We start from the raw sequence: 12709 nt of genomic DNA on the forward strand, positions 1-12709 counted from the left end.
AATTTAAAAACATGTCTCACATATAACCCTACAATCCAGTGGGGGGTGTGGCTCTAGTGTGTGTACTAGACAACAAGCAAGGAACTTAATCTAAACATTTTAATAAAATGTTTAGATTATTAAAAAAATAAATGATTCATTTATTATTTGCATAAAATAACAGATTAACAACAAAGGGAGCTTTCAACTAAACTCAACTATTCTGCAAGTGAACATGATAGAAAAAAATTGAACAATTTAATAAATTATTTACCTAAAATAAGATTACCACAATGGTCAGCAACAGATGAACATAACTCAATTTAACAGGCCCCCCCCAACAATAATCCTCCTAAAATAAAAACGATCCCCTAACTTATGGTGTCCTTCAAAAACTAAAACTGTCATCCCTGCCTTTTGGGCAGTGCACCTGGCCTACATTAGGACATTTCTGATGTGAGTTTGTTGTCTGAGCTGCTAAGACGCTAATAGCAGTGTTAGAGTCAGGTTAAAACAGAAGGGCATGCAGGTTTAACTCTGGGCTGGGGGGGAATGATGATGATAACTAGGCTGCAAATAAAATCACCTGGCCCACCTGTCTTTTTCTTAATGTAGACCTTCAAACGGAAAAATTTAAAATAGGAATTTCAAAAAACCAAAAATGGACCGTTTTTTTTAATTTAGTTTAGTCGTTTTTCGTTTTTTTGAATTCAGAAACCAAAACGGGAGAACGGCTCTTTTTGTTGTTTTTGTTTCTTTGTTTTTGGTTTGAAAAGGTGTTTTTCTCGTTATTTCGTTTTGTGGTTCAAACGAAAAAACAAATTATCAAAACGTACACGGACCCAGCCAGTTTTCCAATTACCATTAGTAAATAGGGAAACAAAAATGGAAAACATCCCGTTTTTCGTTTTGATATTAAAAAACGGAAAACGAAAAACAATCTCGTTATCCGATTGTCTTTGATGTGTTTATAGATGGAATCGGAAAATAAAATATGTGTAAACGTCTCATTTCTCAATATTACATTGTTTTTATCGTGAAGTTACTCCTGCAAGCTTGGCGGTGAGCAGGAGGCGCGCTGCCGTTTGTCCTTCTCTACTTTGGATGTCTGCACAAACAACAATGGAAAGTTATGTTCTCTTTCGAGGAGGCAAACGGGTTACACTAAAAGATGATGATATGTCTGTGGATAAGATATGCAGGATATTTCAGGTGCTGTCATTGTTCAATATATAACCTATTACACAATATAAGTAGCTAACATTTAGTTTTGCACGTATGGACCATTAAGACTACTTACGATCGCTTCCGGGTCACGAAATAAAAACAATGTAAAATTGAGAAATGAGACGTATACACACGTATTTTATTTTCCGGCTCCTATCTAAAAACGCATCAAAGACAATCCGATAACGAGATTGTTTTTTGTTTTTAATATCAAAACAAAAAAACAAACGGGTTGTTTTCCGTTTTTTGTTTCCCTATTTACTAATGGGAATTGGGAAACTGGCTGTTTTTTCATTCTTTTTTTTCATTTCAAAACGAAAATCCGTTGGCCGCCAAGCACGGACCAATAAGCTCATTAAAGAATATCAATAGCTACTTTGCTGTGTCTGAGTTTGATTTAAGAACAACTTCACATCAGTTTGGATGGAATGATTCGATTAAAGACACATTAAAATGCTTGGTTAATTCGGAGCCAAACTCAAGTATGTTAACACTGTATTGCAAGCCTTTGTTGTGCAAATTAAGAGGTAGGCTATATATTACTATATCCCATACAATATAGGTTACACAAAAGGAGAAACAATGACCGTAAATCCTTAACCATGCATTCAAACTAAGTCGTGTATTACCACATTTGTGACTCTGTGGTGGCAATTGTGTAGCCTATTTCGACAGTATTTTTTTAACGATTTATCTGTTAAAAAATATGTATCAGACACAATGTGTAGCTTAGTAGGTGGCTATGATGAAAAAGTAGTATTAGTAGTAGTAGTCAGTTTGGCCGTAGATGCGAAAAAAGAAACGTGATAACTACCATTGGGTATTTCCTAAACTAAAAAATAAGCCAAGGTAACTAGTTGTTTTACATCAACTCAAAACAAAGTGTTCCCTGTCGCTGACGTAGTTGATAAATACGTGACTGGAAGCAACTTCATAATGGAACTTTGGTAGCTCACTGTGTAGAGCTGCGGGCTTGGGTACAAGCTGTTTTATTTATTGTCAAAAGATCAAAACTAGCTCAACCCAAACTCGAATGATTATATTGTTATTACAGCTTGTTTTTTGTAGGTGGCTGTGATGTGGTGCTTACTTAAACAAGCATTTTCGAGCCAGTAGATCTGGGAAACAATTTGAAAATGTTTGTGATTGTGTGACAAATCAGGTGACAGAGGCAGAACACCAACGACTGGAAACCAGTAGGGACTATAGACTCGGGGGGGGGGGGGGGGGGGGGGGTGGTGGGGTGGGGTGGGGGGGGGGGGGGGGGGGGTGGGGGGGGGGGGGGGGGGGGGGGGGGGGGGGGGGGGGGGGGGGGGGGGGGGGGGGGGGGGGGGGGTGGTGGGGGGGGGTTGGGGTGGGGGTGGGGGTGTGGGGTGGGGGGGGGGGGGGGGTGGGTGGGGGGGGGGGGGGGGGTGTGTGGGGGGGGGGGGGGGGGGGGGGGGGGGGGGGGGGGGGGGGGGGGGGGTGGTCCGCTTCGGAGTGGGAATAGATGTCGGCTGGGGGGGGGGGGGTGGGTGGGGGGGGGGGGGTGTATAGGGGGGAGGTTGGTGTTTGGGGGGGGTTGGGGGGGGCCCGCGCCGCCTGCTGCGCCGGGTGTCCTGGGGGTTGGGGGGGGGGGGGGGGGGGGGGGGGGGGGGGGGGGGGGGGGGGGGAGGGGGGGGGGGGTGGGGGGGGGGGGGGGGGGGGGGAGGGGGTGGGGGGGGGGGGTGGGGGGTGGGGGTGCGGGGGGGGGGGGGGGGGGGGGGGGGGGGGGGGGGGGGTGGGGGGGGGGGGGGGGGGGGGGGGGGGGGGGTGTGGTGTGTGTGTGTGTATACTGTATATTGTGTATATACTGTATATACATATGTTAATGTTTGTGTGTATATATGTGGTGTGTTGTGTGTATATATGTTTGTGTGTTGTTTTGTGTGTGTGTATTGTATACATACATATATATCTATACATATAGTGTATGTGTGTGTATATAATTATAATATATACAGTGTATTATATATATATAATAATATATATATATAATATATATATATCTAATATACAGTATATTATGTATTGTATTACGTGGTGTGAAAAAGTGTTTGCCCCCTTCCTCTTTCCTGTTCCTGTTTGTCACACTTAAGTGTTTCGGAACATCAAACCAATTTAACATAGTCAAGGACAACACAAGTAACACAAAATGCAATTGTAAATGAAGTGTTTGTTATAAAGGTGAAAAAAAATCCAAACCATCATGGCCCTGTGTGAAAAAGTGATTGCCCCCTAAACCTAATAACTGGTTGGGCCACCCTTAGCAGCAACAACTGCAACCAAGCATTTGCGATAACGTGCAATGAGGTTTTACAGCGTCCTAGAGGAATTTTGGCCCACTCATCTTTGCAGAATTGTCCTAATTCGTTACATTAGAGGGTTTCGAGCATGAACAGCCTTTTTAAGGTCATACCACACCATCTCAATAGGATTCAGGTCAGGACTTGGCTAGGCCACTCCAAAGTCTTCTCATTTGTTTTTCTTCAGCCATTCGGTGGTGGACTTGCTGGTGTGTTTAGATCATTGTCCTGCTGCAGAACCCAAGTTCGTTTCAGCTTGGTCACACAGATGGTCGGACATTTCCTTCAGGATCTCTTGGTAGACAGCAGAATTCATAGTTCCTTTTATCACGGCAAGTCTTCCAGGTCCTGAAGTAGCAAAACAGCCCCAGACCATCACACTACCACCACCATATTTTACTGTTGGTATAATGTTCTTTTTATGAAATGCAGTGTTCCTTCTATGCCAGATATACTTGGACACACACCTTCCAAGAGTTCCCTTTTGTCTCATCGGTCCACAAATGTGTCCCAAACGTCTTGGGGATCATCAAGATGTGTTGTGGAGAAATTGAGACGAGCTTTGATGTTCTTTTTGCTCAGCTTGGTTTTCTCCTTGAACTCTGCCATGCGGCCATTTTGCCCAGTCTTTTCCTGATGGTGGGGCTATGAACGCTGACCTAACTGAGGCAAGTGAGGCCTGCAGTTCTTTGGACGTTTGTTGTGGGTCTTTTGTGACCTCTTGGATGAGTCGTCGCTGCGTCTTTGGGTAATTTTGGGCGGCGGCCGCCACTCCTGGGAAGGTTCACCACTGTTCCATGTCTTCGCCATTTGTGGATATGGCTCTCACTGTGGTTCCTGGATTCCCAAGCTTTGTAATGCTTTATAACCCTTTCCAGACTGATAGATCTCAATTACTTTCTTTCTCATTGTTCCTGAATTTCTTTGTGGGTCTCACATGATGTGTAGCTTTTAAGGATCTTCTGGTGGCCTTACTGTGTCAGCAGCTCCTATTTAAGTGATCCCTTGATTGTGAACAGGTGTGGCAATAATCGGGCCTGGGTGTTGCTAGAGAATTGAACTCAGGTGTGGACAACCACAGTTATAGTATGTTTTAACAAGGGAGCAATCACTTTTTCCACACGGGCCATGATGGTTTGGATTTTTTTTTCACCTTTAATAATAACAACCTTCATTTACAAATTGCATTTTGTGTTTACTTGTGTTGTCCTTGACTATTGTTGTTGGTTTGATGTTCCGAAACACTTAAGTGTGACAAACATGCAAAGGAACAGGAAATGAGGAAGAGGGTAAACACTTTTTCACACCACTGTACTTATGTCATGCAATAAAATGCAAATTAATTTAATTAGATTCCATCTCTTACAGTTGAAGTGTACCTAATTACAGACCTACATGCTTTGTAAGTAGGAAAACCTGAAAAATCAGCAGTGTATCAAATACTTGTTCTCCCCACTGTATATCCATTATAACAGCTACAGGACCTTGAGAGAACCGTCATATGAACCTGCGCAGTGCAGGGCTATATGTGTGGGCACAGTCCCTGCAGCGTAACTTAAGACCCAATGAATCGATAATGAGGATGGTTGAAAAAAATGTTAATAATGTTAATAATTTTAAAATGTTATCAATGACAGCGATTTGTAGTTGCAGCTTTATAGAATATTGTTTTTTTTTGTCAAAGGTGCAGGTAAGACAAACATTGTTATTTATTAGTTTGACAGGGCTGTTGCGGGGTTGTAACCTGTGACGTTCAGTAATCATGAGGCCAGCTTGCCACCCTTGAATAATGTTACTGCACTATTTTATGTGTTTCATGCTCAATCTGGTTGTCTTTGTGTTGAGGACTTACAGATGGACACCCAGACACAGAAAGACCTGTGCTGCCTGAGGCTGTCAAACAGGACCAACCACCACTGCCAGAACCAACCTCCCAGGTTTTTATATCTCTGCATGTGTTTTTTGAAGGGTAGCACAGCAGTGTTTCCCATACATAGGTTCTACTTGGGCGCCCCAACCAGGTGGATTGAGATCCTGGTTTACACCGGAGACCTAAGTGAGCTCTAAATGCTTAAGAATAGCAGAATCCCAGTCAGTAGCTACTAAAAGAAAAGATCATAAAAAAAACTTTAAACGTGCAGATACAATGCTGTGAAGGGCTTTAAAACCAGACTGGAACAAATCAAGAATGCGATGTGTGCCTCTGTAACACATTGTTATCTGACATTATAGGCAAAGTTAGAACTTTATAACGTAAAAACATTTTGTTATTAGAAAACATTTTAAGACAAAACGTTTCAGGTTAAAACAAGATAAATAGTAAATTGTTATAACGTGAAACTTTTTTTTTTTAGTTTGTATGTTAATAACGTGAAAATATCTTGTTATAATGTGAAAACATCTGTGTAATACCGATTTTTTTTCTTTTTTCTCGTGGAGCAGCAATACGCTCCTATAATAAACAGATTGCTTAACAATGTGAAGTTACAGTACAGACTTGTCGGAGAAAGATATGTGCTCTCAAATTGTACATGTTTTACTTATACAATGAGCTGAAAAGCTCATTATTGTCAGTACTATGCATTTATTAGAGGCGTAGTCCATGTTGTAAGGTGTGCTGGGCATTTTACAATACGTTCATATATTATGCAAAGTCAGTTCATCCACCTTTTTAAAAAGGTACATTACCTCACTTAGTAGTATCTCCCCGTGTAGTTTTAATTTTGTTAGAGTTCAGTTTAATTTGGTTAGGTTTGTAAGTTAGGTTAGTGCATATACTGTTGCAATAGTTACCTCTAAATTAATATATAGAATGATGACAGGAACTGTTTACAAAGTGTCTTGAGAAACTATTTAAACTGACACCTGTGAATCAACCACAAACAAGTATTTTTCATGGTGATGGTGTATTTTGGTGTAAGTGTTCTCCTAACTGGACTTTAATGACAGCATTTAAGGTCATCTCTTGAACGTATTCACAGCACAATTAGTCTTTCATAGTGGAAAATAATTTATAAACCAAAGGGCATTTCACTGATAATGCATCCTTTTAAAATAGACGTTGTCGTAGTATCAGCAGATTAGGCATGTTTAACATTTACCTTTTAATATGGATCAATCTGCTTTTCTTTCTTAACAACTTAAAGGGAAGATTTAAATGGATAAAAAAAGTTGTTTATGTCGCCCATTTCTCACAGAGGAAATTATCTAATAAGAGAGGACCGCCCGTTCTTGAGAATCGTCAGAAGAAGGAATCTGCTTTAAATACAGTGGTTGAGGACAAGGCTTCTGACGGCAAGAAAGAAGGGGAGGAGGAGGAGGAGGGCGTCATCAAGTAAGATTTGGAGTGTGATCATAACTAAAGTTATTTTTGTTTAAATTTTTTATTTTTTTATTTCTTAATTCTCTGGTGATTTTCAGCTGGCGTGGGGCAGTGATCAACGCTGATCAGGCCTCAGAAGGCACCAAGAATGGGGAAAATAAGGAGGGATCACCTGCCAACCAAAAAGTCCAATTATCAGTCGAGTCAGGTATCTACCACGTTCTGTGATAAGTATGAATAAGTGGTTTTCATTGTTTAACTATATAGAAGAAATTACATCACAGATTTAAGGATGCATGACTGTTTAAGTGTGACCATGACATTTTTAGAAAATTATTATTACTTAAATATTGGTGGAACAATTCAGTCACTTGTTTTTAAATCACTCCGTAGTCTTAACTGGGCGTCTTGTGTGTATTGTGTGTTCCAGTAGCTAACTGGCGCAAAGCGGTGCAAGAAGCTTTCAGACATGCATGGAAGGGTTATAAAGACTTTGCTTGGGGCCACGATGAGCTCCGGCCTCTTTCCAAGTCCTACAGCGAGTGGTTTGGCCTGGGTTTGACACTTATCGATGCCCTGGATACTATGTGGATCCTGGGGCTTAAAGAAGGTAGACTGACCTTCCTGCCTTTTTTGAACTTTTACTTCTTGACTAGGTAATTTCTAAAAAAAAACAACCAAAAAAACGTTTTTTTCAGATAAACTCAACTCCTGTATACTTGAAAGATTGAAAAGTTAGGAGCTTGCAGAACATGGCAGCCGTAGTAAATGGGTTTCTCCGTAAACAGAGCTAAATGAATTTATTCTCTAGCACAATATCCCATCTTCTTGGCTCTAAAGTTTAGTCAGATGAAGCATATTTAGGATTTTAATTAGGATTGTGACAATAATTAAATGGGAATAAAACAACATTTAATTATAATGACTGGGTTTCAATGTAATCTTATCCAATGAATCCACAATCTACACCAATTAAAAAACACATGCACAACATTTAGGAACTCTACTGCACATAGAGAAAACACAACCAAACAGAGAAGCACGCTGCAATTACAGAAAAAGCAACCAAATATAGAAATGCGCTGGAAATAGCTCACACGAAAATGGAAACAGTTTCCAGGGAACACATACAAAAAGATACACACAGTTGGAACACACTAGTTGACATGGTTTCTGACTTGTGAAGTAATTGAATGCTAATCATCAGTGGTATTGGAAAATGAAGTCATCCGGTCCGGACTTACGGAACACGTTTCTGTGGTTAGCTGCATTTATTTATTTTTTTTTTAATTTATTTGTGGCATGCTTCTGTATTTGGTTGCGGTTCAGCCGTGGCCCTGTAGGACACTGGCAATTTGCAAATGCACAACATTTCACAGAACAGTCAGGAAGCAACAGCAAAAGAGAAAACAAAGCAACATTTGGTGAAACTCAAATCGGGAAAAGCTTGGACATATTAGACAATGATTCATTATACTGTCTGTCAGTCTGTGACAAACAGAAGTATTTCTTCTTTTGGTTGTCCGGCGGAATGGAGGCATTGCAACACATTGATGCCTCTCACAGGTGGGGATGAAATAATTCATTCATTCATCCCAAGGAAAATTGCAAGAAAAAAGCAAAATGCGTGTGTATTTTTCAGGCAATTCGATGAAGGGAGACAGTAGAGTGAACAGTGCCAATAGGTTGTGATGTCAGCAGTAACTCAAGAATATTACATTAATGACATTCAGTGGGGAAGGGGAATGAAAGAAGTAGCAACTTTAATTAGTTTTTTGTTATTTTTGTTACTACTGTTATGATTTGACACAAAATGAAATTGTATTTAATTTATTTGGAAAAATTGTTTTGTTTCAGAATTTGAAGAAGCAAAAACATGGGTGGCCGCAGAGCTTACTTTCAACAAGAATGTAGATGTCAACCTATTTGAAAGCACCATCCGCATCCTGGGAGGCCTTCTGAGTACCTACCATTTGACTGGAGACACCCTGTTCCTAGACAAAGCTGTGAGCCAACACACAGGCACCCATTTCAAAACTGCACAGAGTTTTCCTGGTAACGCTTTATATTAGGGCTCTTGTAATAGGCGTTTGTACTTGTAGTAGGTAGTTGTTGTATCCTTAGAATATGCTTATTAACAATATTATGTGTTAATAAGACTTTATGATGCTATTATTAGAATGTATATAGTATTAACACGTAATAGTGTGCATTTTACAAGGGCCTTTTACATATGGCCCGTATTATCTAACACTTATTACAAGGACCTCAATATAAAGCACCATTGTTTTTCCTACCTATCTTATTCAAAGGCCAGCAGCATTTGTATTATTGATCATTATTTTTATTTTTTTCACCAATACTTTTGTGGCTTTTATCAGCAACTTCTTTTATGCGCTTATACAAAGCATGCACACGTTAAGCGTGTAAGTAAGCAATGACTCTCCATTTTTTCTGAGGTAAACAAATGCTTGTAATAAAAGCCATGTTAGTTTAAGTTTCTGAAATAAATATGACTGGACATTGAACCTCATTTTACGTGCGCCTGCGGTCATCAGACTGACCCCTGTACCGTGAGAGTTACACTACAAATACATAAACCATTTCTGCCCTATAGGGATCGACCGATATGGATTATTTAGTGCCGATGACGTTACCGATTTTTCTTCTTTTCTTTTTTTTTTCTTCTTTTTTTTTCTTCATCAGCCTTGGCCGATGACCGATACGGGCTGCCAAATTTCTTGAGCCGATATTTAAAGCTGATACTGCTGCTATCATAAAAATGTAAACCCTGCCACACTGGATTTATTTTGGGAATTTGCTCTGCCATTTCATTAAAAGTGATAAACAAAACACAGATCAGTGTCACTTCTGCAATCATCTTACATTCATATCACCCAAATTATGTGTGCAATGTGAATCATATGGATGGGTGAACTGCATATGGTTAACTGTACAAGGGTAAAAGGCTTTCATCAACATCTACAACAGAGCCTTGATGATGCATTGCTTGCTGACATATTGTAAGACAGATATACTGTAATCAGGTCATCACAGAATTTCCTTTGTCAACACATTTAAATAATTTAAGAAATACAATACACCTGAAAAGTAGCCATTGAAATAAAGTGCTTGATTTGTAATTTAAGAATAGTGCTAGTGTTGGAGGGGCAGTGAATGGTCTGTATGTGAACTGCAGCGTCTCCAGCAGCACAGAGCTGCCTGTGGATGCAACCCTGGTTCATGGCGTAGCGGGGCACTGCAAGGCATAGCAAGGCATAGCAAGGCATAGCAGGACGTAGCAGGGAACGGCAGGGCACCGAGCAGGACCATTTAGGTGCCACTGAGGAAAAGTGTGGGTTGAGAAAACATAACGGCTCTGGGGAATGAGCTCTCCAAGTTAGTAACAAGCATTTCTGGGACATGAATGCACACAGATGGAAAGACAGAGGAGAGAGGAGCTCAGGAAAGGAGGCCCCTCGGCAGTCTAAAACTACAACGGCATAACAGAGCTGATCCAAGGCAAACCTGAGCCAGCTCTATAGGGGTTGGTAGATGAATCTGATTATCATGCAACTTATATTGTAGCCAGTCATCTTTTGTTTCTTTCAGATGGCACCATAGGCTATGGGAAAGTTCTATTTTAGGGATACTTGGTTTGAAAAAAATAAAATAATTTAGGGCTTGGTTTAAGTTGGCTAATTTTTGATGTTGTAGTAAAGATCTTAAAAGTCTTAAATTTGACTTAGTGAAACCCGCAGAAACTCTGATATATATTTATGTGGAAATATTTTAATTTAATTTGTGATTTTTCTTATTGCCTTTCAGCTTCAAATGTCTGCATATAATCTGCATTATTTCTCTGCAGAAAGATATCGGCTCAAGGCTGATGCCAGCCTTCAACACCCCGTCCAAGATCCCCTACTCTGATGTGAACATCGGGAAAGGCACAGCCCACCCTCCTCGTTGGACTTCAGATAGCACTGTGGCGGAGGTTACAAGCATCCAGCTGGAGTTTAGAGAGCTCACTCGCCTCACCCAGGAACCACAGTACCAGGTAACTGAACAAGAAGGTTGAAGATTTTATTGCAAAGATGTTCGAAAGGACGCATCGATAATCCATCCCAATTTGTATCCGGTGCCCACTTTTGTAAAAATATCAAACAATTGGTTAATTGTATTTAGCCCACCCTCAGCCCAAGGATGTTTTCTGCTGTTTTTTAGGCTGGGTCATACTATACAGCAGGGCTTCAGCAGGAGTATTATTTTGTGTTTGTTGTTGACCAAATTGTTTTTTAACAAAAGTGCACTGAAGCACAATTAGCTAAACTACTGAAGTGCCCATTTAAAACATGCCTATTTGGAATGGGCTGATTGTTTGCTCTCCTGTGTTACTGCTTGTAGCTTTCTCTAGAACCATTACACTCCAAAATAACTTACAGAGGAACTTGAATATAATTAAAAGTTTCAGAGGATAAGCTGTAAACCAACATTGAATGCCCGCGACCTTTTGAGTCCTCAAGCGGCACATCATTAAAAACCGAGATCATTGTGTACAGGATATTACCATGTGGGCTCACAATACCCAGAAACGATGCCAGATTCTCTGCTCATCTAAGGTGGACTGACACAAAGTGAAAAAGTGTGCTGTGGTCAGACAAGTCCACATTTCAAATTTGTTTTTGGAAATCATGGACGTCATGTCCTCCGGGCCTAAAAGGAAAAGGAATATCCATATTGCCATCAGCTCAAAGTTTAAAAGCCAGATCTGATGGTATGGGGGTGTGTTAGTGCCCATGAGCGTGGGTAACATGCACATCTTTGAAGGCACCATTAACGCTGAAAGGTACATACAGGTTTTGGAGCAACATTTGCTGCCATCCAAGCAGTGTCTTTTTCAGGGACATCCCTGCTTATTTCAGCAAAACAATGCTAAGCCACTCTGCATGTTACAACAGCGTGGCTTTGTAGTAAAAGAGTGCGGGTACTAGACTGGTCTGCCTGCAGTCCAATCTCCCATTGGAAATGTGTGGCACATTATGAACGCAAAATTATACAGCGGAGACCCCGGACTGTTGAGCAACTGAAGTCAAAATGAATGGGAAAGAATTCCACCTACAGATTTTCAACAAATAGTGTCTCAGTTCCCAAACACTTATTGAGTGTTGTTAAAATGAAAGGTGATGTAACACCGTGGTAAACATGGCCTTGTCCCAGCTTTTTTGGAACGTCTTGTAGGCATCAAATTTAAAATGAGTGAATATTTGCAACAAAAACAATGTCAACATTAAATATCTTGTCTTTGTAGTGTATTCAATTGAATACAGGTCGGAAAGGATTTGCAAATCATTGTATTCTGTTTTTATTTTTGTTTTACACAGCGTCCCAACTTTATTGGAATTGGGGTTTGTATTTTGCAGACAAATAATTTGTTAAATCTGTGGCCAGGGTAGTGTGGTTCTGACAAAAAACTATTGTTTATGAATTTAGGAAAACAAAACAAAGTCCTAAAAATCCCCACAGCTTAACTCAACTGACCTCTGACATTGGCTTTCCAGGCTGCGGTGGCTGAGGTTATGAAACAGGTCCACAAACTGGATGGTAAGCTGGATGGTCTCGTGCCCATGTTTATCAACACAAACAATGGGCAGTTCACCCATCAAGGCATCTACACACTGGGAGCCAGAGCAGACAGCTACTATGAATATCTACTGAAGCAGTGGATCCAGGGAGGCAAGAAGGAGAACGAGTGAGTCGGACTAAAGATATCCAGTATTTACTTCCACATGAATGAATTTGACCATATGAAATGTTGTACTTTTAAAGGTGCTCTAAGCGATGTCACGCGTGTTTTAGG

The 12709-nt window shown here is 40.6% G+C and overlaps 1 protein-coding gene across 6 annotated transcripts in view; it reads left to right on the forward strand.

The window, feature by feature from the left end:
* Nucleotides 1–12709, forward strand: part of man1b1b (mannosidase, alpha, class 1B, member 1b) — a 46828-nt gene that overhangs the window by 21060 nt on the left and 13059 nt on the right. For 3 of the 6 annotated variants that reach the window (XM_032511946.1, XM_032511945.1, XM_032511949.1), the window contains exons 4-10: nucleotides 5376–5467; nucleotides 6728–6864; nucleotides 6951–7060; nucleotides 7283–7462; nucleotides 8710–8858; nucleotides 10721–10909; nucleotides 12411–12601. In XM_032511946.1, the coding sequence (XP_032367837.1) occupies nucleotides 5376–5467; nucleotides 6728–6864; nucleotides 6951–7060; nucleotides 7283–7462; nucleotides 8710–8858; nucleotides 10721–10909; nucleotides 12411–12601 (1048 nt within the window). The remainder of the gene's footprint in view (nucleotides 1–5375; nucleotides 5468–6727; nucleotides 6865–6950; nucleotides 7061–7282; nucleotides 7463–8709; nucleotides 8859–10720; nucleotides 10910–12410; nucleotides 12602–12709) is intronic. The other 3 variants (XM_032511947.1, XM_032511948.1, XM_032511950.1) reach the window with 3 other exon arrangements.

This window comes from Etheostoma spectabile, unplaced genomic scaffold, assembly GCF_008692095.1.
Source record: "Etheostoma spectabile isolate EspeVRDwgs_2016 unplaced genomic scaffold, UIUC_Espe_1.0 scaffold559, whole genome shotgun sequence".
Taxonomy (NCBI): Eukaryota; Metazoa; Chordata; class Actinopteri; order Perciformes; family Percidae; genus Etheostoma; species Etheostoma spectabile.